Source organism: Vidua chalybeata, chromosome 3 (genome assembly GCF_026979565.1).
Source record: "Vidua chalybeata isolate OUT-0048 chromosome 3, bVidCha1 merged haplotype, whole genome shotgun sequence".
Lineage (NCBI taxonomy): Eukaryota > Metazoa > Chordata > Aves > Passeriformes > Viduidae > Vidua > Vidua chalybeata.
Genome location: NC_071532.1, coordinates 33,000,816 through 33,024,719, shown reverse-complemented (window position 1 = coordinate 33,024,719; position 23,904 = coordinate 33,000,816). Strand labels below are relative to the sequence as shown.

Genomic DNA, 23,904 nt, shown 5'->3' with positions numbered 1-23,904 from the left:
GCTGTACCACCGGCAGGGGGGCGCCGCGCCAGCCCCGCAGCCCGGCGGAGGGCGGCGCAGCTGGAGCTGCGGGTGGGGGCTGAGTCCTTGGCGGCCCCATGCGCTGCAGCTGCCATGGAGCTGCTCCGGGTGCTGCTGGCTGCCGCTCTGCTCCCGCTCCTGCCCCGTGAGTATCCCCGGGACAAAACCAGGAGGCGGAAAGGCCGGGTGCCACCCAGCCTGGATGCAAAGGCTAAGCTCTGCCGAGCTGGCAGCCGTGCTGGGTGGGATGTGTGAGGGCAGCAGTGCCCCTAGCCCTTGTCTCTCTCAGCTGGCAGGGCAGCTGTGCCACTGCCTATGCTGACCCGGCCATTGAGCATGGTGCTGGCTGGGCAGCGCCGGCAGCTGGTGGTGTGCGTGGTGAGCGACCTGGCCCCCAGCTCTGGCCATGCTGTTTGGATCTCCGGTGGGAATGGTAGCATCCTGCAGTCCTTTGCCTATGGGGCCTCCCGGGAGGATGGTGGCACCGTCTGCTCCGTCTCCCTCCTTTCCAGTGACCCCCCACGCGAGAGGGAACTTGCCTGCCATGTGGGGGCCAACAGGACCTCCCCATCCCACAGCTCCAGCCCCATCCACATCACAGGTATGACCCTGCTGCCACCCCCTCTGCCTGCCTTGGCCACTGCTGCCCAGCCTAGTGGGTGCACTGGTGGCCCCCGAGGACGGAGGTCGGCAGGGCCTCTGGGGCCAGCAGGGAGCAGGTGTGAGGCCCTAGGGGCAAACGTTGCTGTCCCGCTCACAGGAAGGGGTTTGTGGCTAGCCCTGCCATGCACCTGGTGTTGGGCTGCCAGCACCTCCCCAGCTGCTCTTTCATCCCACAGGCAACGAGGAGGCAGCAGAGCTGTGTAGCACAGCTGGTGAGTCTCTGGCCCCTGCCTGGTGGGAATGTCAGCTGCCAGGGAGAAAGCCCTGGCAGTGGCTTGGCTGGGGCTATATGGTGGTTGGGATGGGTTTTCCCAGTGTTGTGGGACTGAGGAAGAGGGAGGGAAGCTTCACCTTGGTGGGAAGAATAGGGAAACTGGGTCAGAGCCAGCCTGCCCTCAGAAACAGCATGAGGGTGACATGAGGTGTCTCTGGAATGTGTAAAGATCCTGGGTCTGCCCAAACATGGCCCCATGGCAGGCCTGGAAAGGACATGGGTGCAGTGGGGTGTCTGTGGCAGGCATCACCTCACCCTTCCATTGCAGTGTCACCAGCCCCTGCCTTGGCAGTGCTGCTTATGGCTGTCCGTGTGGTGTTGCTGAAAGTCTTGCTCTCTGATGCTGTCCTTACCTCCCTTCTCCTCGCCCAGAGCTGAGGGCATGGGCAGCTGCCCCCACCTGAAGGGTAAGTCCCCCTGGTTTGGTGTAGGAGTGTGGAAGTCACTGGAAATATTCTGGAGACTAGAGAGGGGTTGGCTGGGGGACGTACAGGATCGGAGTCTTGGTTTGGGTGGACAAGAGAGAGGAGCTGACACATTTCTGTGGGTGGCAAGGCCCCGGAATTACCTGGAGGATGGGAAGGGACCCCAAATTATCCGGAGGTAGGAAAGGGGCCCCAAGGTACCTCGGGGGGGAAGGTTTCCAGAGTTCCAGTGGCAGGGAGGGCCCCCGGAGGGTTGTGGGCTACCCCGAGGGACGGCGCGGCCACGTGTGCGCCCCTCCCCACGTGGCCGCTCGGCGGGACCGCCCGGGGGCGGTGCGACGGGGGCCGCGCGCCGCCGGGATTGGCTGGCGGCGGCCGGCGGGGATTGGTCACGCGGGTCACGCGCGCTTCCGCCATTGGCCGGCGCGGCGGGGTCGCCTTGGTAACGGGGCGTGGCGGGGCGGGAGCGCGCCCCGGAAGCGGAGTCATGGCGGCGGCGGCGGGGGCAGCGTTGCTGATGCTGCTGATGGCGGCGGCGCTGGCGGGGGGCGACGACTCGGACTGGGTACGACTGCCCAGCAAGTGCGAGGGTAAGTGGGGCCTCGGGGGATCGGGCTGATCGGCCACCGCCCGCTGTCTGCTCGGGCCGGGGGTTACTGTGCGGGGCTCTGCCCCCGCGGGCTGCCCCTCTGCCCGCCTCCTATCCGCGGGCATCGCTGTTCCCGGCAGTCACTTGATCGCCTGCCGGTTCGTAGTTGGGACTGGTCGTGTGTGCTGCTTACAGTTTGGTCTCCGTGATGCTTCCTATCTGAGTATCCCTTTGGTTCACAGGCAGTCCAGGGTAGGTCATGACGGGTATTTGCTCCCTGGTGCGGTTTCCTCTGTCTTTGTTGTGCAGGCGCATGTGGAGCTGGACAGCAAAGAGAAAGTGAAAAATTTAGGGAGTTCGTTACAAAGCTTTTCCTGCCGGGGAAGCAGCTCTGGAGATGCTGATGTCCGAGTTCTGCTGTGGCACCAGTGTAACCTCAGAGAAGCATCAGAGCAAGCACTGACCACACTCTGCTCCTCTTCTTGCCCAGGCTTCGAACCTGTGTCAGTGCACAGCAGAAGTTGCAGGAAGCATCTGGATAACTGGACTCAGCAGTAGGCACTCCTGGCATGTGTGGGAACTGCAGCAGGTATGGTGTGGAGGCGGACATTCTTGAGAGTCGAGCTCCAAGGGTCTGCAGGAAGAAGAGATCATCCCACCTGAGAAATGGCCACAGTTGCCTCCAGCCCCTTGTGCCAGCAAAGAAAGGATTGTGCGGGAGGTGTGCACAGGGCTTCTCAGCACATGCATGGGAGCTCTGGAGAAGCCACCTCGCTCTCTTCCTGCTTGGGGCATCTCTCAACTCACATAATTGCCTGGGAGAAGACACTGGCTCATTGCTGTCAGATCATTCCTGTTGGAGCTTGGCATTTCTCCTAAAGTGGAGCTCGAAGAAGAGGTGGCTCCTGACAAACAGGACCCCACAGCACTGGACAAAGCTTTCTCCAGCCTCCTGAGGCCCTGTCTTTGGGGGAAGAATGGCCACACCATGCCTGGCTTCCATCCCTCTCCATTCCCCCTTGTAAACCTCTGAGATACTTCTCCTGCTGTCTGTTTCTATAGCTCTGTTGGGCTCTTTACAGAAGAAATAAAGCCTTATTTTTTTTAGTTTTATAAAAATAACCATGCACTGTGTTCTAAATCTGTTGATGATGTGGTCTCTGCTGCAGGCAGAGCCTCAGGTTGTGTTGCTCGAGGTCATGGCCAGCACTTTGTCCTGTCACCCAGCCCACAAAGCCCTGCCAGCTGCTCAGTCCCCAGAACAGCCCCAGTGTCCCCAGAGCACAGCGAGCACAGAACCAGTACCAGGTGGGACGTGCTGTCATTACGAGGAGAAGCTCTGAGCCACACTGGGATTTGCATTGCGAGAAAACCCCTTGCTCTTGCAAAAGGAGTAGAGCAGCTTGTGGCAGGGAGGTAGAGGCTTTGGGGTGAAAGCTGCAGGCAAAACTGAGCCTGTGTGACTTCCAGCTGTGCCACAGCATCTGGTTGACACTGAAACACTGGTTGTGTGCTCCTGCTTCAAGCATTCTCCAGTGGAAGCAGCTGAGCTATTCCTGGTTATTTCTTTGGATGGCCAAAATGTGTTTTGTGCTCACAGCAACTTTGGTGTGCCCAGTTCCTGGGCTGGTTCTTGCTGCTGTCTCAGGTGCTCTCACGCTGCCTGTCTGAACAGTGACACCCCCTAAACCGCTTGTGCTCTCTCTTTCCCACAGTGTGCAAGTACGTAGCCGTGGAGCTGAAATCCGCCTTCGAGGAGACTGGCAAGACCAAGGAGGTGATTGACACCAAGTATGGCTTCCTGGATGGGAAGGGCTCTGCTGTCAAGTACACACAGTCGTAAGTGGGAATGGGATGGGAGTCTCCTGCTGCTGTCGCTGTCTCCGGAGCTGGGGGCTTTGGGAGGCTCACCCTGTGCCCTGGCTGTTGCTGGGGGCCCACACCAAGCCTGAGCCCTTCCTTCTCTCCATGCAGGGACATCCGGTTAATTGAGGTGACAGAGAACATCTGCAAGCGGCTGTTGGATTACAACCTGCACAAGGAGAGGAGTGGCAGTAACAGATTCGCAAAGGTGAGGGCTATTCCTCCAGTTCCTGCTCCGAAATGTGCCTCACCCATCCCTTCACTGCCGGAGTGACAAACCAGGTCCATTCTTCCCATCCTCTGGATCCCCTGATAGTGCCTGGCAAGCAAGGCCATACTGCCCCCCAGGTCAGATGTGGGGTCCTGTCTTTGTTGGGCAGGCTCCTGCCTGATGGAGGGAACGTGGGGCTGTCTTCCTCTTGGGTTTGGGACCAGGTTTGCAGAGGGGAACTCGCTGCCACTTGAACTCCCCACTGGTAATGCTGATGGCCCGGGGATCTGGCTTTGCATGTTCCTGCATGGCTGGGCAGGGTTGTGTGGCTGACACTGGGAGGAGAGAGTGGGAGCCCTGCAGGAGGAGCACCACCTCACCATGCAGTGCTGCTCCCTCCCTCACAGGGCATGTCAGAGACGTTCGAGACCCTGCACAATCTGGTGCACAAGGGTGTCAAGGTGGTGATGGACATCCCCTATGAGCTGTGGAATGAGACCTCCGCTGAGGTGGCTGACCTCAAAAAGCAGGTACCCCGCCCCGTGGGCTTGGCCCTCAGTGGCTGCTATGACCTTGTAGGCTGGAGTGGAAGTGGGGAGAGCATCCAGGGCTGCAGTCCTGGGAGCAGGATGTTGGCAGGACCTGTGGCAGGAACCTGGCCCTGCTCCTGCCACACCAGCACATGTCTGGAGCTGGGCTCTCCTCTCTGCCCTAGTGCGATGTGCTGGTAGAGGAGTATGAAGATGTGATCGAAGACTGGTACAGGCACCACCAGACGGAGGATCTCTCCCAGTTTCTCTGTGCCAACCACGTGCTAAAAGGAAAGGACACAAGTAAGTCCTGGCTGCTGCTAGGGGCTGAAATAATGCGGGAATGCTCAGGAGGGCAGGGGAGCCTTGCTAAAGCATGGAGAGTCCTGCCTCTCCATCAGAGCCCACTCTGCCCTTCTCTTTTCCCTAGGCTGCCTGGCAGAAAAGTGGACTGGCAAGAAGGGTGATTTGGCAAGCGTGGGGGAGAAGCAGAGCAAAAAAAAGAGCGGAAAGAAGAAGAAAAAGGGCCAGAAGGATGAGCGCGAGGGAGCTGCCAGCCTTCCGGACACAGGGGAGGCCCTGGAGGGGGTCCAGGAGCAGGCTCCGCTCACCCACAGCCCAGCTGATGAGCTGTAGGCACGAAGCCCCTGCCCCCGGGGCCACCCACTCCGGGGTTTCACCCCGCTGTGCCTATGGGTACCAAAGGAAAAGGGACTTGTGACCCGGGGGAGACCGGAGCGCCTGGCCCCACCTTGCCAGCCTGGGTGCTATCCCGTGATTAGGTGGCACGGAGCCGCGGACCCAGGCCTGCCGCATCCCTGCCGGAGGCTCCAGCTCCGGGAGGCCGCGAGTGCTGCCCCACCGCCGGCTCCTCGCACGCCGCCGGGACTGTAAATAAAGACGTTTACCCCAGAGTCGCCGCCGCCACTGCCGGCCCTGCTTCTGCTGCTGCTGGGTGCGGGATCAGCGCTGCTGTGGCGCGGCCCGGGGAGGCCGGTGAGGGGCGGGCGGGTCCCGCGGCCCGGGCCGGGCTCTGACCCCGCCGAGGCAAAGGTCGGGGCCATGAGGGGGCGCGGCGCGAGCGCCGCCCGGCGGCGCGGATTGGTGGGGGCGTGGCCTGGGCGGGAGGGGCGCGGCGTGAGCGGCGATTGGTGGGGCCGCGGGGGCGGACGCGGCGGGGATTGGTGGGAGCGCGGGGGCGGGGCGCGGCGGGGGCGCGGCGCAGCGAGGCTGAGGGGCCGCGGCGGTGTCGGTGTCCGGGTCCGTGTCGGTGGCGGCGGCGGGATGGTGGACAGCGTGTACCGGACGCGGTCGCTGGGAGTGGCGGCGGAGGGGCTGCCGGACCAGTACGCGGACGGGCGGGCGGCCCGCGTGTGGCAGCTGTACATCGGGGACACCCGGAGCCGCACGGCCGAGTACCGCAGCTGGCTCCTGGCGCTGCTCCGCCAGCACCGCTGCCGCTCCGTTCTGGACGTGGCCTGCGGCACCGGGTGAGGCCCCGCGCCCCGCTCCCGCCCACCTCCCAGGTGTCCCTTCTCCCTGCCCGGGGCCTCGCTGCCCGGCCATCCCCAGTGCCCCCCTCCCTCCAAGCCCCCTCCCCACCCCTTCAGCTGCCCCCGGCCCCGCTGACAGCCATGTCCCCAGGGTGGACTCCATCATGCTGCTCGAGGAGGGCTTCCAGGTGACCAGCGTCGATGCCAGCGACAAGATGCTCAAGTACGCGCTGAAGGAGCGCTGGGAGCGGCGCAAGGAGGAGCCCTTCGACCGATGGGGTGCGGGGGCTGTGGGGGCCGGGAGGGGCCTGCGGACACTGACACTGTCCCCCAGCGCACTGTCCATGGCCCCTCGCAGCGCTCGGGCCACTCATCTGGGATTGCCGCTGGCCGAGTGGCCTTGTTGCGGGGACCTGACAGTGCCAGATGCTCGGCAAAGACAAGCCATGGTCCTTGCCTGTCTGGCTGCTGGCCAGAGGCCAGAGCCAGCACCCTGAAGGGCCTGGGAAGGGCTGGGTGATGCTGGGAAGGGGTCTTGCAGGCAGGGGAGGCTGTTGGGTGTCCCTACTCTCATCCATTTCCCTGTGCTGCAGTCATCGAGGAGGCCAACTGGCTCACGCTGGAGAAGGACCTGGAGAAGCCAGGGGATGGGTTTGATGCAGTCATCTGCCTCGGGAACTCCTTTGCACACCTGCCTGATTTCAAAGGTGAGTTGGGGCAGGGGAGAGAACAGGGAGCACCTATGCATGCACAGTGCCTTCCAGCAAGCTGAGAACGTGTCCTAAGTCATGGCATTAGTGGGATGGGATTACACACAGTGGAGCTGCTGTTTCATGGTGCATCTCCAGGGATGGTGGAGCTGAGGCCCCAGTCTGTGACATGAATGCGCCCACTGGGTTCCATGGTCATGGTGGAGGTTTGTGCATCAATGTCACAGCTCTGGCAAGGCTGGAGGCACACCCAGATTTGTGCCACAAAGGCGGGTGGTGGGTTTCCCACGTGGCATGCTCTGCTCCAGTGAGGCTGAGAACATGCCTGAGCTCATGCCATGGGTGGGGCTGTGGGTTCTCCAAGCTGAGATTTGGTCAAGATGGTAGGGTCAAGTATCTGTGTGTGCATGTGTATGTGTTTATGGGTAAGATGAGGGCATATGGGCTGTGCCACGGGATACAGTCAGTGCTTGGAGACGCCATAGATTCCTCTCCAGGGGACCAGAGTGACCACAAGCTGGCCCTGAGGAACATTGCCAGCATGGTGCGGCCTGGGGGTGTCCTGGTCATTGACCACCGCAACTACGATCACATCCTGGCCACAGGCTGCGCACCACCCGGCAAGAACATTTACTACAAGGTCGGTGGCTGGCAGGCCCTCCCCCATCCCAATACCCTGTCCCAGCCCCATGGCCCCAAGGGGACCAGGCAGGGCAGGCAGCAGGACTGTGCCCAGGCTGGGGGCCACTGAGTCCCCACAGGACACAGATGTCCTCCTGTGGTCTCCCAGAGCGACTTGACCAAGGACATCACCACCTCAGTGCTGCTGGTAAACAACAAGGCACACATGGTGACCCTGGACTACACGGTGCAGGTCCCCCCCACTGAGGCAGGGGCAGACCCAGAGCTGAGGTGAGAAGAGCTGCAGAAGTGGCTCCTGGCATGATGGGGGGGGGGTGGCTGGCACTGTGCCCCGCTGTCCCCCTGCCTCACCAGCACTGCCTCCTTGCAGCAAGTTTCGGCTGTCCTACTACCCGCACCGGCTGGAGGCCTTCACAGCTCTGCTGAAAGGTGCCTTCCAGGGAAAGTGCCAGCACAGCGTCCTGGGCGACTTCCAGCCCTACACACCGGGACAGGCCCACGTGCCCTGCTACTTCATCCATGTCGTGAAGAAGACAGGCTGAGGGGCCTACAGAGATGGGACTGTGGTGGCTGAGAGCTCCAAGCAGCTGTGGGTCCAAGCAGGGGGTGGGAACATGGCTGAGAGCCACCTGGGAGACCCTTCCCCTTAATTAAGAACACTTGTGAGAGCTACCTGCGATCATGGTCCGTGTGTCCCTGTATGGGCAGGGTATGGGGCAAAGGGGATGGCCACTGACTCCTCAGGACTCTGTGGAAGGAGATGCTCAGCCTGGGGGTGGCACAGGATGGGTGCAGGCACAGCTGCCCTGCCAAGTCCCCGGCTGCAGGTGCTAACATGCCAGCAGTGTGGGGCTTGGGAGCCTCCTTGAAGCGGAAGGAGGGGTGAGCTGCTCCCAGGTGGTTGCACACCCCAGCTGAGTCCCTGCAGCACAGCTCACAGGAGTGTGCTGGAACCTGTTTTCTCACATGCACCTCCCAAACAGGTGCTGACTCCTTTTCTTGATACTCCTCAGCCCCATATAGGGATACCCACTCCCCCACTGGAGCTCCCAGAGTGGGGAGGCTCCACGCTGGAGCCTCCACCAGTGCTTCTGCTGTGGTTGCAGCTCCCTCCCTTCCACCCTGGGGAAGATGCGGTGCTCAGATCCAGCAGCACAGAGCAGTGCGGTCAGGGACAGCCCTGCCTGAACACGCTCAGGCACCAGAGCCAGAGCCACAGGGCTCCAGGCATGCACCAGCTGCAAACTCACACATGGAATGCCAGAAGCTGCTGTGGAACCAACCTTTAGCAGAGGAGCTCCAGGGAGAGCAGGCCCTCACAGCCACACTTGGCTCAGGGATCCAGCTGTCAGAAGGATCAGTGCCTACAGCAGGTGGGGTAAAACCTAGCACCAGCAACCCCTTGGGCTGCACAAAGCTGAGGGCAGCTGCAGGCACCTGGCCACAGCAGCTGCCAAACACAGCTCTGGTGCCATTTGTTCAGCACCCTTGGAAAAGGCTGGGAAGCAGGGGATATGCAATGCCACCAGCAGCTGCTGTGAGGCTGCAGAGGGAGGTGAGACAGGACCTCAGGGTGTTGGGGCCAAGTGGTGCTCAGCACAAATTAGTGCAGACTGGGCAGCTCCAGGCTGTTCTAGTCAAGGTTTGAGTATTTCCAAGGCTGAAGCTCCCCTTCTCCCCGTGACAAGATTTTCCTCTCATCCAATGGGAATTTCTTTGCTGCCACTTGCTCCCATTGCCTCATGTCCTGTCACCCAGTGTTTCCAGCAAGAACTGGGCTCCTTCTGCAGAGTGAGCTCAGCTCACAGCCAAGCAAGTGCCTCTCCCTCAGGCCTTCCTCATCCACCACCGGCTCCAGCCATTCTGGCAGGATGAGAGTGGCCCCAGTCTAGTTCACAGGTGTGCTCCCCTCTCTACTTACAGGACAATGATCTCTCTCTGCACCACCCAGCCCACCCAAAATTTTGCAGGGATCTTCCTGAGCCTACAGACACCATCAGAAGCAATAACTTGAGGTCAGGCAGTGAGCACCTAATGCTAAAAAACCTGTATTTATTCAGAGACTATGTCAAGTCCAGGCCAGCTGGAGCAGCAGTGCCCTGGGTCCTGCTGCCCCTCTGGCCAGCACCTCTCACTGGGGGCTGACAGCCCAACAAGCAGCTGCCTCCAGCCCTACACTTGCTGCCAAACCAGGTGCAGTTTGAGCCTTGCTCCACCACCAATGAATGGTCTGTCACCCATGGAGACACTACTACACTGCCCACAGCTTTGTCCCAGCAAGGAAATCACCTTGCTATGTTCCCAGCAGCCACAGCGCACCACTGACATGTGAGGGACTCTTACAGAACCCACCACCCTCCTGGATGAGCAGAGTAGCACTTCCACCAGGCCTTGGCTTGGGAAACTGCACAGACACTACTTCCACCCAAGTTCAAAAGAAGGGGGCCCGGGAGGCATCAGAGAAGAGCAGGCAGGTGCCTGTTGGTGCCTGTTCTGCAGTCCCAGCTCTGTTGAGCATTAGGAGGCCGCAAACCTCTGCTGGATGAGTCTGTACCTGAGCAGCTCCTGCTCAGAGACTGATGGCTGCAACCTGGCAGCAGCCTGCAGAAAATCTTCCATGGTCAGGATCAGAGCAGACTTCTCAGTATCCAGTCCTGCATGAGAGAAACAACATGAAAGTGCTGAAAACAGGGACAGCTGGCAAGATCCAAAAGCCCACTCTCCAGCCATCAAAGACTGCAAGGAAAACCTGTGTCTCCCTCCTTCCTCTTGGGGCCAAGCACTTTAGATGGAGATGACCACATCTGCAGAAACTGCCTGCCTGGCAATAACCCAGAGCCCAGCACTGTGGTCCCAAAGCTGCTGAGGATCTTCTCACGCAGCCCAGCTACCAGCAGTGGTAACTCTCCTCTCTACCCCGTGCTGGGCTGCTCCAACAACTGGGACAGCTAAGGGCAGGGCTCCTACCTTCCTCAATCCACTCCACCTTGCGTTTGACAGCACACATCATGGCATCTGAACACAGGGCGTAGATGTCTGCTCCTGTCAGCTGAGCTGGGCATTTTTCTAGGATGGTGGTGAGATTCACAGAAGGATCCAGTTTAAACCTGCCAAGAGAGAAAAATGGAGGTATAAAGGCCAAGAAAAAACAGACCAGTGTGATTGGGCAGGAACAAGCAGAATATCTGTGTTTAGCCGCTTCCAGAATGTGCTCTGCATGCTCAAAAAAAAAAAAAAAGTTTGCTTTACTGTTTTTTTTCAGTCACCTCTCTTTGAAACATCCCTGCAGCAAGGTCCTCTCTCCTGCTAAGCAGGATCAAAGGAAACTTTGAATCACAGCACCAGAGCACAGCATGGCCCGAGTTGGAAGGGATCTTATAGATCATCCAGTTCCAACTCCCCTGCCATAGGCAGGGACACCTTCCACTAGACAAGGATGCTCCAAGCCCCATTCAGCCTGGGTTTGAACATGTCCAGGGATGGAGCATCCACAGCTTCTCTGGGCCTCTCTGGTTCCAGGCTAGGAAGCACAAAGGATGCAGGATGAACTCTCTAGAACACCATCTGTTTATGCCACTGGTGCTTGACTTCTCACCTAAATAAATTAAGTGTTCCACATGCCTGGGAACAACCTGCAGTCAGGGCTGGAAGAGAACATGTTTAATGACAGAGTACAAACCACTGTAACACCAAACCACCCCATCAGAGCCACGCTGCAGACAGTGAGCCTCCTTCAGCATGACCAGCAGCTGCTGGAGGGCATGGTGGCCAAGACACAGCGTGTGACAAGCTGCTTGCAGCCAGCCCACACTCTCACCTCTCCTACTAGCTTACAGTGAAGTTAGGCAGAGGTGATCACCACTATCCAGGACAGAGTCCCTGCAGAGGCAGTCACAGCCACTCACCCAGCTGTGGTGGGTGGCACCTGAATTGCAGGGCTTGCTTTTCTCCCTCCAGAGATGCTCTCAGGAGCTCAGAACAGCTGGAAAAGCAGCCAAACCCTGCTGCTCAGCAATCCCACACAACCAGTGATTGGGAAGACACACAGATCACCATCTGAACACCCCTGAGCACCACAGGATAGGCAATGAACTGAACGGAGCTGCCTTCACACTTGGATTGGCCAACAGCAGGGGAACTCTTGCAGGAATCAAATGGGAGCTTCCTGTCCTGCAGCTGCACTGCAGTCTCAATTACACCATCAGATCTGGCTGAGCTCCTTAAGAAGAGCACAGTGGCTGGAAAACTCTACCAACCCCTCCACTTGGACAGGCAGGCTGAGCTTCACCCATCTTGCAGAAAAACCAGTCCCAACTCAGCTTCTGGAACTTGCTCTGTCCTCCTGCCCTACCCACTGGCTGTGGCTCAGTGACCTCAGGTACTCCCCAGGGCTCAGACATGAAGGCAAGATGGAGCACACCAGGCATAAGCCTCAGGAGGGCTGTGACCTCCTGGAAGGTGGTGGGAGGACGCTGCACAGGGTCACTCACTTCCTGGTGATGGCGCTCAGCACCTGCAGCTGCGACTCCCGGTCCTCGCTGATGCCCACATAGACCAGCTTGTCAAACCTGTCAGCAGAGAGAAGGCAGCTGGGAACAGGCCAAAGCAAACCTGCCACAAGTGCTCAGCCCTGTGCACCAGGAGCTGAAGGGTGGCCCTGGGACAGCTCCTTTTGCTGTCCAGTTTGTGGATGATACAGAGCCTGAAGCAGTCCCATGCTGGAGGGCAGGGCTGCTCGAGGGACAGCAACAGGCTGGGGAAATGGACAGACAGGAACCACACAGGGTCCAACAGCAGCAGATACAAAGTGCTGCCCCAGGACAAGCAAGTCACAGGCTTGAGGACTATGGGGGGCAGCTGTGCAGAAAGGGCCCTGGGGCACCAATTCCTGCTGTGGTTTGGTGCAACAGCAGGTCCTTTGCCCTGCTGTGCTGCTGGCGCAGTAACCAGAGTGGTGGGGGCAACAAGCTGTGGTATCTTACGCTGCTTCTACAGCCACAGGCACCAGCCTCCTCTTGGCTTCCTGTGAGCCAGGGGCCTTCACAAACAATCTCTGTAGAGGGAATGTGGTGGGGACACAGTCCTGCTCACCATGGCCTGAGGAGCTATGGGGAACCCCCCTGAAGTGAGGCAGGGCAGGATGTGACATACCTGCCTGGCCGTAGCAGAGCTGGGTCCAAGAGGTCAGGCCTGTTCGTGGCTCCAATGACAAACACGTCTCTGCTGGAATGAAGGCCATCAAGCTCTGCGAGGAGCTGTGAGACAACTCTGCAGGGAGCAAGACAGGACACTTAGAACTAGCCTTGGCAAGTCACCCAGTGTCTCCCTCAGCCACCAATGAAAAAGGAAGAAGTGAAGCCAGTGGCAGGTCCATTTCTTGGACTTCAGCTCCTATTTCTCTTCCCTGAAGAGCCCTTACACAGCCACCCAGACTTCTCCATTAGCACAGCCACTAAGCACGTGGGCTCACTGCAAAGTAGTTTAGATCCCAGGCAGTCCTTCAGAACTGAAGACTGGATGGGGACTGCCAGCTTAGCAGAAGAGCAGAGGAGGCCTAGGGAAAATAACTCTGTTTCTGGGTATCTCTAAGCTGTACACTCTTTGCTTCTACCAGAAACAGCTGAAAGGTTTCCCACCACAGGGAAACAGCAGCTAATAGGAGGACAGAACAGCAGGGGTGTGAAGGATGACCTTGGAGAGGCCAAAGGGAGCACTTGGCAGCCACAGAAGCAGATGGAGGAGACTGTCTTAACCAAATGTTTGCACAACTAGCTTGGGCAATCGGGAACCCGAGGCAATGCAAACAGCAGTACTAATGCTCAGAGAGAAGAGACAGGCCATGCTGAGAGCTGAAGAGTGCAAAGACGGGAAAAAACAGAGAAAGAGGGGTGGAATGGACCCTGCCTTTCAGGGCAATCTCAAGCACTGCCTGCAGCTGAGGCAGGAATCCTGCTCTCCCAAGGACACCTGATGCTCACTCACCTGTCCATGACACCCCCTGAATCTCCACTTCGCCCACGACTGGGGGCCAGGGAATCCAGTTCATCAAAGAAGATAATGCAGGGAGCAGCTGCCCTAGCTCTGGCAAACACTGTGAGGAGACAGCACAAAAGGTGAAAAACACATGGAGGAGCAGTCAACAGCAAGAGGATCTGCTACATTCCCAGCAGGGAAGAGCTGTGGATGGAAAGCAGATGTCCACTGTATCATTACCACCAACTGCTCCTGTCTGAGTGGCTCAATAGACTGGGGACAGGCAGCAGGATGAGCAGGATGGGCCCTGAGGCTCAGCTGTGTCTCTGAGGAGCTGCTGTCCTTCAGGAACACCAGGGACAAGAGCAACAGGAGCAGAGAGAGCAGGAGGGGAAGCTGTGGGGAGCAGGGAATGGACTGTAGGAGACAGCTGGGTTCAAGCTCTTGCTGAGAGCTGTGGGTGGGAAAGGGGGTTTAAGCACTGCCTCCTTCCCTGCAGCACTACAGAAAAGCCCCATGTCCCCATGTGCAGGAGCAGGATGCACGTCCTCACCATTGCGCACGTTCTCCTCGCTTTGCCCAACGTACATGTTGATGAGCTCTGGCCCTTTCACGCTGTGGGGCAGGGAGAAAAGGAAGCCCATTAGAGGACACCCATCCCCTGCCAGGAGGAAGTCAGATCCATTGTGTGAACCCTCCTCACATTTCTCACCTAAGGAATGTCATGGTGCACGTGGTTGCCACAGCTTTTGCCAGCAAGGTCTTCCCTGTCCCTGGAGGCCCGTACAGCAGCAGACCAGAGCGGCACAGACCCAGTGACAGCAGCTCTGGGTGCTCCAAGGGCAACTGGATAGTGTCCAGGATCTCCTTCTTCACCTCCTGCAGCCCACCAACATCCTGCCAGGACACCGAGGGGATCTGCCAAGAGAGGGAGAATTCTTGTCAGCACTTATTCCTGAGCCCAGTATCCAGTATCCACATTTCCCCTCTTCTGAGCTTTACAAGGGAGAAACCAAACTGTACAAACATGTCTCCAGGCACACTACACTCGCAGAGTGCACTTCATCTCCAATCCTCCACTGCCCCTTGTATCATCTGTCAGCAAAAATACCCCAGGGAAAGAATCTGCCAGGGTTGCCTGCAGCTTTGAGGGGAGAGATTCTTGCTGCAGACAGCCTTTGGGATGCATGAGGAAAGGTAAAAATAAGAATAAAAAATTTAGAAAAGAAATCTAGATCTTGCAACTATGAGTGACTTGTGTTCAGGACACCTTGTCCCCACAGGGGTGAGACTGTGCAAGGGCTTCACACCTTGCAGAGGGACAGAACCTGGGCTGCCAGGACCTCTGTGATGGCAAGGAGGATGTGAGGGAGAGATATCCTGCAGGACAGTGTATGGAACACTCACTGCTCTTGAAAGGGGGGGATGCAAGAACAAAGTCCATGTATGCTCATGAGAAATAGATAGGGATGGGGTCAGCTGCAGACATGTGAGGGGTCACAGAGAACAGAGAGAAGAAATCAAACCTGAGATGGATGAGCCAAAGCCTCTTGGATTATTTTGTGCTGAGCAAAACTATCCCAGAGCACACTGCTGCTCTGCTCACCACTTTAAGAATAGCTGGAATGCCACAGCATGCATGACATCCTCCTGAGAGTCAGAGCAGCTCTCCTGGGAAAGCCCCACACCTCCCCCCTCACCTGCCGGCTGTCAGTGCCAGCACAAGTGGGGAGTTCAAAAAATAGCTTAGGGCAAAATTCTTCCCCCCTCAGCCAATTTGCATCTCCTTCCTTCACTACTGGAAATGATGTTATTTTATTTCTTTAGCTGTCCACCCAAAAAATTAGGTCAAACAAAACAAGGATTTTCTGAAAAAAAAAATGACTTTTAAAGCAAAAGGTCACAGGCCCTTCTTCTGCAGTGACAATGAGTGGAAGAGCTGCCCCCCTCCTCTGCACTTTTGCTCATCCTGCCTCACTAGAAAGAGCTCTACAGACATGAGCACAGGAGCTGGAAAACTGCAGCAAGGTTGTTTTCAGGGGAGCACATTGTAAGTCTAAGACATGGTGCAGACACTGTTAACAAGTGGAGGTTTGGAATCAGTTCTCTCCAGAAGGCTCAGGCCATAAGTGCAGACAAATGTGTGACTAACCAGAAAGTGCAAGCAGGGTACTGAAAGCGAGGTATGTTGAGAGTATCCAGGTCTGCTAATGGGCTTCCTGACCTCAACCAATTACTAAAAAATCAATAAAGGAATGTAAAATACAAACAAAACTAACTCCCATTCACACAGCTCACTGCTGAGCATGCTCTGTGGTTATTTGTCTTACAGCAAACTTGGCGAACACCATAAAACAGAGCTCACTGGATGAAATTAAGTGGGCAGCTGGGGAAGGTGCCAGAGGAACTGCTCCAAGGCCAAGGCTTCCTGTCCTGTGCTGAACTCAGTTGTTGGCACTCATGGGCATGGAAAAGAGGTTCTGATCACTTTGTTTGGTCCTAACACCACATTACCCAGCCAAACCAGTTGCCCCAAACGCTGCTTCCCTGAGTGCCGAGCTCCCAGAGGCATATCACACCCATTCTGAGAAGCTGACTGCTGGTTTTCTCAGACTCTCCATGTCACATTCCCTGAAGAAACCCCAAGTTGTTCAAACTGTCAGAAAAGTCCATGCCAGCTCAAGCAGCATCCAAGGCCAGAGATGAAGTCTAAGACTTATCACACGTGTGGAGAAACTTCCTCAGCAGCCTGTGCCACAGCCTCTCTGTTCCCTCAGGCCAGGTGGCTGGGGAGATCTCAGGGAGGCAGCCTTTGCCCCCCAAGAGGCTGAGCTGCACAGCTGGCACCCCTCCAGCACCAGCCAATTAACTCGTCTGCAATTAGCACTGCAAGAGCTTCCCTGGCAAATTCCAAGCCAAGAGGGTGAAAATTGATGGGGGAAAGTCCAGAGGACTGTTTCCCACTGAAAGCTGAGGGAATACATGGAAAGACGGAGCAGGAAGCAATGTGTCAGAACATAACCCTACAAGATCTGTGATGGGCATCTTGAGCCAAGAGCTCTGCAGAACCCACCCCTCCTTGTGCCCCAACACCTCACTTTTGGGGCTCCCACTGCCTGTGAATGGGCATCATGCAGCTGGTCCAGTGCAGCGCAAAAATCCTCCTCGAGCACCGGGAACCCTGCAGTGCAAAAATCCCTCTCCACTTCTTCACTCAGTCCGCCTGGAAAACTGGTGAGGAGAGAAAGGAAAAGGAGTCGGGCTTTGCCCCACTACTGGCTGCAGCCCCTGCCATCCCCACTCCCTGCCCTGCTGCCTGTGCTACCTCAAGGCCTGGATGCGGGTGCAAGCAGCCCGGCTGCTGTGGGACAACAAGGCACAGAAATCTCCCAGCACAAATCCCTGTGAATGTGGAAACAAAGAACATCAGTTCAGTCCCTCGCCACAGCTACACCTAGGCCATTAAAAGTATGGGAAAAAAATCCTTGCAGAGCTGTTCCTTGCTTAAAGGATCTAGCTTCATTTTTTTTTTCTTAGCAGAGATAAGTATCAGCCAACACCTCTGCAAAATGTGTGGAGTCTGTAGGCACTAGAAATCTGCATTAAAAAGCTGATGTCGAGCACCAGGATTAACCACTGAAGAAGTTGTCTGGGCTGTGGGAATTACTCCCCTTCTCCAAGGCCAGCTAGGGGAGATTGGCCCAGCACTCCCAGCCTGCCCATCCCCACATGCTGCTGTGGTTTACTCACGGCAGTCCTGCGGGCCAGCTTGGAAAGGCTCACTTCTTTCCCCAGAGGCAGGCTGGCAGTCAGCATGCTCAGCATCAACCTCCTCTGCTCCTCTGAAGGGGCTTCAATCTTCACCTCATGAAGGAAAGCAGTCTGCACATCTGTGGGAACATTCTGGGGCTTGCAGGTTGTGCCAATCACCAGGACAGGGTGGCTGTGGGGAGAAAGGAGACAGTGGATGGTCTTAGCTCTGTGGAAATACCCTCTTACATTGTCATCACATATGCCAACTCACTCTACCTTGGCAGAAGCAAGCAATTGCCTGGGATGCCCACAGCAAACATGCAGGGTCCATACCTCAGTGCTGGGTCTCTGTCTAGGAGCAGCTGCCTCAGAGTAGCAATGACCCTGGCATCCTCTCCGAGCCCGTCTCGGTCTCTGCCAAGCACCTCGATGTCTTTCAGCAGGAGCACACAGGGCTGGTACTGCTGGGCCTGCTTGAAGGCCACCTGTACTTTCTCCTCTGTGGCTGCACTGGTGTCACTGCACAGACTGACGCAATCGACCTGCCAGACACACCGCACGAGGCAATTGCAACATGCAGGGCTGGGGGGTCTAGGACAACATTCCACAAAGCTTTCCATGGGCAATTTGCGGCTCAGAGGAGATCAAACTCGGAATTTCCCAGAGACACATTCAGGTCATATTCAAAATAGGCACATTCTGGATGCCTTAGCATGGATAAATGGCTGTTTCTTGCTTCTCTGCAAGAGGTGAGGTAGACAGGAGGGTCTTATCTGAAAAATGTGAGGCAAAGGGACCAGAGAAATCGATACAGTGGATATCACAGCTCAGCAACCTAAGGTGGAGGAAGGGAGGTGAGAGCTGTGGAAGACGGAGAACAAAGTAACTTGCAAACAGTGCAGTAAGTAGAGAAGGAAACTACTCAACCAGTGTGCAGGAGGAAGGTAAAGGTGACGGGTGTTTGGGGGGAAGTTATAGATGGCAAGAGGCCCAGACACTGTTTACAAAGCAAACACTTGGTGAAGTCATCCAAGGGGAGAGGTGACTGGTGAGCCTTGAACAGCAGCCTGGGAACAGGCAGTGCTGCCTCCTGGTGTGCGAGGTCGTCCAGGGAGACCCAAACCATCTCCGGGATTCCCTGAGTTTCATCTTCACAAAAGGCAGCCTGAAGCAGGGAGAACAACTCCCTAAAGGGTAAGGAGAGGGACACAGAGCAGAGGAACTCCTGTGCTCCATGTACTACAGAAAAAAAACAGGAGTTAGGGTTGTGACAGGCCTAATGGCAGCAGTATCTGTATGCCAGAACTGAAAGGCAGAGAGAAAGGACAAAAAATTATCATCAAGTGGTGGACATTAGAGCAGGGAAGAATTACTGTGTCCTGGTGGGATGGCAAACACAACAGTCAGAGATAGGGAAGAGCAGGTGGAATGGCAGTGTAAGCACTGCAGTCACTGAGAAAGGGAGGGGAGAGTGTAAAAGCTGGGGTAGGAGAATAAGATGGACAGAAAGTATTTCTGTCTTTAATAGTGTGTTAGTCTTTAAAAGCAGCACACAACCCTGAAACCAGAGCTGTAGCCTTGCACACACACCCCACTAGAACCTGAGGCCACCTGACAGGACATGACAGTTGACAGAGTGCTCCCAAGCACATCCTAAACATGGATCTGAAGGTCCTGTGAAATCCCTGCAATCCTGCATTGGATCCCAAGAGCTGTGGCACATCTTCAGAAAAGTCAGAGCTCAGCACCACAAACGATCATGTCCAGATGAGCTGCACATCAGCAGGCCAAGGCACTATCTACCTGCTCCACTGACCAGTGCTACAGCTTTACTTGGAGAGAAAAGAACAGGAAAGGAGTTTACTCTAAAAATATCCACCAAAAGAAGGAGCAAACCCATGATTTCCTTCTACTAAAAGAAGAATCTTCAAGCCCTATTCTTTCAATTTTTCTTCTTCTTCCATGTCCTTTCAGAATTTCAGAAAGTCTCCTAGAAAAGTCACTATGTGACTTCCTCTCACTTTTGCAAATGTATCTCTACAGTTTCAAAGAAACGAAAGCATTTGTGGGATAATCCTGGACTGTCAGAGTGAACAAAAGAGGTATGCTGGAGGAAAATAGCAATTTTAACAAGTCACTGGAGACTCTGCTGGTTCCCAGAATCTTTTGTGTTGGACAGAGACAGGTGCTAGACCTCATTTTGGCCATCCAGGCACATACCATTCCCATCAAAATGGCTTTTCCCAGTCAGATGTGGTTTTGTAACAGTAGATTTCTCATCCAAATACTCTGACCTACACAGGGAAACATCTCCTTTAGCTTGTTTGCTCCCACTGGCTTCATCTGACAGTCACAGGCCTCTTGCTGGCACAGAAAAAAGTAAACACCTTCCATGCTCTGCTGACCTCTCAAGCTCTTGTGAAAAATATCTTTCAAAAAGATATTGTAAAAACTTGTATCAAACTCTCCCTAAATTCTTTATTTTTCAAGCTGAAGGATTTATTTAGCTTCTCCCTACACAGAAACTGGTCTAGACCCCTGATCTTACCCAGTGTCCTTCGCCAAATTTTTCCAGGTCAGTTTTCTGCTTTTGTGATGGGGAGACCAGAACTGTGCATGATGTTCAATCTGTATCGAGACATGGATTTGCACACCAACAGCACCCACTCTCGAGTTTCTTTCATAAAATGTGATCTGATTTTTCACACATATGGAGAGCAGAGCACAAGTTTCCATGGGGCCATTGCCATAAAACCAAATTCTTAATACTGACAGTCAGCTGAAACTATATCATATTCCACATAAAACCAGCTCCAGTGAATTTCACCTGCCACTTCACTGCTCTTGGCATGGGGGTGGTGGTGAATGTGAACACAGTTACAGGGCAGCTGTTTTACATGCCAAAAGATTTTGAGCCCTGTCTGGTACGTGAAACCAAGGGCTGCTTTTCTTCTCCCTCTCAGCTAAAGAAGATCTCAGCATCATTTGCACCTCGCTTGTCTGCATCTGCACATGGAAGCAGCTCCTGGATAGACTCGTGTCATGGCTGCAGCAGGGCTGTTGGCAGGGCCGACTTAAAACACATTTCTCTGTCTGTTTTAAATCCACCAATCCACCGGCCACAGGAGGAATTACCTTAAAGAGGTGGAGGTTGAGGCAGCTACACACAGCTCTGACAGCCATCAGCTTCCCGCTGCCGCTTGGCCCCGAGAGGAGAACGCTGCCCACGCTGCTCAGTGCACTGGCCCTGTAACAGACAGGGAGTTCTCCCTGTGGCCACGGTCCCACCTCTGCCAGGGCTCACTCCAAGGAATTCTAACTCACCGGCGGTTCAGGTGAGGCCGAAGAGCATCGCAGAGCTGTTTCACGACGTCAGAAAGTCCCGCAGGAGACAAACTGCTCCAGAACTCATTGCTGTTATAGGCTGGGGCAGATGGGATAGTGCTATTTGTTGAACCCACCTGTAAGAAAGCAAAAACACCACCCAAGTAAAGACCAGTGCCAAGTGACAAAAATCTGTCCTGAAATGTCATTTTCCAATGGAAGGAGGCAGAAGCCTTCACAGGTACATTTGTCATCCACAGGGCAAGCTCAGCCTCAGATCTCCTCTCTCTGCTCTCTACCAACATCTCACCAGATAGAGAGATGTGTTCTGGGTGTCCACCAGGTAACCCTCAGACTGCTCGCCTTCCACCATGCCTACAATCTTCTTCACCTTGAAATAAAGCTCTGGCCACCTAAGGGGAAAAAAACAAGCACTCTAAACTGCTTAGCCAAGATCTTGAAGGAAGGAACAATACAAATGTCAACAAGAAGAAGCTGATAACCACAGGTAAGCAGAGAAACTCTTGTCCTCTTGCAGTATGCACAAGGATCAGCCAATGTGAATGTTGGGAATGCCACTGGGAGCATCCTGATACGAAGGGGACGTTCTCCCATTTAGCACAACTGTTCCAAAGCCACATGAGCACAACCAAGAAAGGCAGAACTGGCGGCCAAACAGAAAGTTTTTCCAACATTAACTCCTAGAGCTTACATTCATATTTTGTTGTTTGTCACAAGTTGAGAAGCCCAGTTCCCACTTTGCTTTCTTTATGTGGCTCTGACTGCCCTCAGGCCACTCCTTCCTCTTCACTCTTATTCCCATCAGTTGCTCTACCTCTTTTTTTCCTTTCTTCCCCTCCTGACTATTCGTATGAGCTAATGGAGGCCTCCCTCTTAGCTTCAGCCCTCCATAATCCAACAAAAACATTTCTCTCTTCCCAGTATATTAACAGACACTAAAATCCAGGGACATATCAGAATGGAATAAACTGTCTGATTTCAAGAGAGTCAATCGTGGAAAAGTATCTCTGCTCTTCTGGTACCAGGTAATAGAGCCACAGTTTGTTGACCTACCTTAGGAACTTCTCTGCATTTAGTTCTATAAACTCAGCATTTCCAAATGTTGGAACACACAGGATGTCTCCTTCCTGGACCAGCCTACAAAAAACCCAGAGTTTCACCAGTGAAAGAGAGTAAATCCTTCTGGTGTGTGCCCTCCCTGCCCTGCATCACAAGTGCTTTTACAGAAAAGAATGTAACTATTCATACTGACTCATTCCTTGTCTGTAAATAAAACCATCAATAGCCACTGAAAGATTTAGCTGGATGGAACCAGGCATATCCAGACTACTAAGGGGAGCCTTCTGGGAATGGTATGGAAGATGAATGTTATTAGAGTGTCTCGTTCAGACAAAACCTCCACTTTATCTATAGAATAGCTGGAGATAATTCTAACAGATAGCCTTAGCAGCCATATGAAAGATATTCAGGCACGGGCATCAGAAGAGAAGGTGGCAACACATCCAGTTTCCAGACTACTCAGCTGAAAACTGCGATTATAAACACGGCCCACGGGGGAGGTTTGTGGGCAGCACTTGCAAGCCCTCAGCACTGGACGGTGAATCATGGGGCAGGAGACTTGAAGATGACTTCTGAAGGACAGGACAAGAAGCCTTGTGTCCAAACAGAGCATACTCACATTAGGACAATGCAAGGAGGTATTCTAAAACGACACAGCACTTGCACTAGAGGTGTCAATGTGCACATCCCAGCGTGTGGAACTCGCACACTGTGTATCTCACGAGTCCGCCCCGAGTGTCCGCCCCGCACAGCTCACCGCGGTGTTTCGAAGTGCCTGTAGAGCACGCAGTCGTAGCTTCCCCGGGTGCTGTAGGCCGGCGAGCAGACGATCTCCAGGTGCAGCTCCTTGGCGAACGGGGGCACAGACAGCACAGACCGGCTGCCCTTCCCATCCGCGGCGCCGGTCCTTTCGTACCTCTGCGGAGGGGACGGGGCGCACCGTGAGCCGCGACTGCCGCTGGCCCGCTCCCCGGGATGCCCGACTTCGGCTCACCTGCAGGCGGAGGTGTGCGGCGGTGGCGGGGTCGCAGCCCAGGTTGAAGGCCAGGGCCGGGGCCAGCAGCGCGGTGCCGTCGGCCAGGCCGCGCCGGGCGGCCCGCGGGTACTCCCAGGGCGGCGGCCGCGCCAGCAGCGCCGCCAGGTGCTCGCGGGCCGCCCCCTCCGCGCCCACCCGCACCCACTCGCCCTGGAACAGCCCCAGCGCCAGCAGCCCGCGCCGGCTCACCCACACCTCCGCGCCGCCGCCGCCCGTCCCGCCGGGCACCGCCCGCAGCCGCGGGCCGGTACCGGCGGCGGCGAAGCGGGAGACGAGGGGCGGCGAGGCGGCGGACGGGGGGCGGCCGCGGGCGGTGCCCGGCGGGGCGGGCGGCGGGGGCGCGAGGGCGGTGCGCGTCCCGGTGCCCAGCAACCCCTGGAGCGCCGGGCGCGCCTCCAGCACCAGCGGGCCCGGCCCGGGGCCCGGCCCCGGCAGCGCCTCGCCCCGCCGCGCCAGCACCGCGCCGCCCGCCAGCCTCCCCGCCCGCCCCGCCGCCCCCAGCAGTACCCAGGCGAGCGCCGGCGGGCGCCGCACGGGCCACACGGCCACCCTCCGGCCGGCGGCCAGCCCCAGCCGCCGCAGAAGCGCCCCGCGCAGCCACAGTTCCGCGCCGCGCCGTCCCCCCGCCTCCAGCGCCACGGCGCTCAGCAGCACCGGCTGCGCCCCGCCGCGCCCCGCCGGCCGCACCGCCAGCACCAGCGCGCCGCCCCGCCCGCGCAGCGCCGCGCACAGCCCCGCCGGCGCCAGCAGCAGCGCCGTGGCCGGCGACAGCTCGGCCGGCGGCGCGTCCAGCGGCCGCAGCACGGCCACCGCCATCGCGCCGCAGGCACAGGCAGCGGGGGCGGGCCGGGGCGGAGCGCGGTGGCCTCCCCACCCCGCCGAGGCCGCCGAGCGGCGGCGCAGAGCGGCCCCGGACCGTGCTGGGGAGGCTGCGCTCCGGCGCTCGTTCTTAGCCGCACCGGCGGCAGCGACATCCGGTGACGCCGGCCCCGTCCTCCCCGGCTCCAGCAGTCTGCAGCCAGAGCCTGCGGAAGGTGGGACAGAAGGGGAATGCGGCCAAGAAGGCGGGCGGGGTTTTGCTGTTCCGCGCCCCACGCGAGCATCACGGCCGCACAGTGTGGAATCGCAGGGAAAGGGCACCTGGAGCAGAACCGGTGCCCTCGCCAGTGGCAGCCTGGGGAAATTTTGCGGGCTGAACACGTGCACCTGGTTTAAAATAATGGACTTGTATTGTTGTTAGTGCTGAATTAACCTAGGAAATCAAAGAATAGTCTGAGTTGGAAGGGACACATAGAATCATCAAAGCCCAACTTCTGT

At 56.7% G+C, this 23,904-nt stretch overlaps 3 protein-coding genes across 5 annotated transcripts; 2 read left to right on the top strand and 1 right to left on the bottom strand.

The window, feature by feature from the left end:
• The first annotated feature begins 99 nt into the window (after positions 1-99).
• On the top strand, positions 100-5,490 carry CNPY3 (canopy FGF signaling regulator 3). Of its 2 annotated transcripts, XM_053939192.1 has the most exons (8): positions 100-166; positions 311-622; positions 861-896; positions 3,688-3,811; positions 3,947-4,043; positions 4,454-4,576; positions 4,762-4,879; positions 5,007-5,490. In XM_053939192.1, exons 1-8 carry the CDS (start codon positions 115-117, stop codon positions 5,210-5,212), a joined length of 1,068 nt encoding a protein of 355 aa, XP_053795167.1. In that variant the 5' UTR covers positions 100-114; the 3' UTR covers positions 5,213-5,490. The 2 variants fall into 2 exon arrangements, with proteins under 2 accessions (XP_053795167.1, XP_053795168.1); XM_053939193.1 differs by lacking the exons at positions 100-166; positions 311-622; positions 861-896 and adding an exon at positions 1,837-1,973.
• A 307-nt stretch (positions 5,491-5,797) lies between these two features.
• On the top strand, positions 5,798-8,098 carry GNMT (glycine N-methyltransferase). The gene is made up of 6 exons (XM_053939194.1): positions 5,798-6,066; positions 6,221-6,348; positions 6,663-6,776; positions 7,277-7,419; positions 7,570-7,691; positions 7,792-8,098. Exons 1-6 carry the CDS (start codon positions 5,861-5,863, stop codon positions 7,961-7,963), a joined length of 885 nt encoding a protein of 294 aa, XP_053795169.1. The 5' UTR covers positions 5,798-5,860; the 3' UTR covers positions 7,964-8,098.
• Positions 8,099-9,453: 1,355 nt separating this feature from the next.
• Positions 9,454-23,403, bottom strand: PEX6 (peroxisomal biogenesis factor 6). Of its 2 annotated transcripts, XM_053938478.1 has the most exons (17): positions 22,546-23,403; positions 22,309-22,469; positions 21,546-21,629; positions 20,782-20,884; positions 20,472-20,608; positions 20,283-20,394; positions 17,481-17,689; positions 17,145-17,337; positions 16,720-16,796; positions 16,493-16,625; positions 14,107-14,312; positions 13,948-14,009; positions 13,404-13,512; positions 12,573-12,689; positions 11,912-11,989; positions 10,389-10,528; positions 9,454-10,075 (listed from the first exon to the last, which is right to left on the bottom strand). In XM_053938478.1, the coding sequence occupies exons 1-17, from the start codon at positions 23,401-23,403 to the stop codon at positions 9,939-9,941; spliced, it is 2,916 nt and encodes a 971-aa protein (XP_053794453.1). In that variant the 3' UTR covers positions 9,454-9,938. The 2 variants fall into 2 exon arrangements, with proteins under 2 accessions (XP_053794453.1, XP_053794454.1); XM_053938479.1 differs by lacking the exons at positions 16,493-16,625; positions 16,720-16,796.
• Between the last annotated feature and the right edge of the window lie 501 nt (positions 23,404-23,904).

Bases quoted from the DNA above. Each gene is read 5' to 3' on its own strand.
- CNPY3 (XM_053939192.1), top strand. From the start codon at position 115: ATGGAGCTGCTCCGGGTGCTGCTGGCTGCCGCTCTGCTCCCGCTCCTG. The intron at 623-860 runs GTATGACCCTGC...TTCATCCCACAG, and splicing joins CAGCCCCATCCACATCACAG to GCAACGAGGAGGCAGCAGAG. The intron at 4,880-5,006 runs GTAAGTCCTGGC...TCTTTTCCCTAG, and splicing joins GCTAAAAGGAAAGGACACAA to GCTGCCTGGCAGAAAAGTGG.
- GNMT (XM_053939194.1), top strand. From the start codon at position 5,861: ATGGTGGACAGCGTGTACCGGACGCGGTCGCTGGGAGTGGCGGCGGAG. The intron at 6,777-7,276 runs GTGAGTTGGGGC...ATTCCTCTCCAG, and splicing joins ACACCTGCCTGATTTCAAAG to GGGACCAGAGTGACCACAAG. The intron at 7,692-7,791 runs GTGAGAAGAGCT...GCCTCCTTGCAG, and splicing joins GGGGCAGACCCAGAGCTGAG to CAAGTTTCGGCTGTCCTACT.
- PEX6 (XM_053938478.1), bottom strand. From the start codon at position 23,403: ATGGCGGTGGCCGTGCTGCGGCCGCTGGACGCGCCGCCGGCCGAGCTG. The intron at 16,797-17,144 runs GTGAGTAAACCA...CCACATTCACAG, and splicing joins AGCTGGCCCGCAGGACTGCC to GGATTTGTGCTGGGAGATTT. The intron at 13,513-13,947 runs GTGAGGACGTGC...GTCTCCTCACAG, and splicing joins CGAGGAGAACGTGCGCAATG to TGTTTGCCAGAGCTAGGGCA.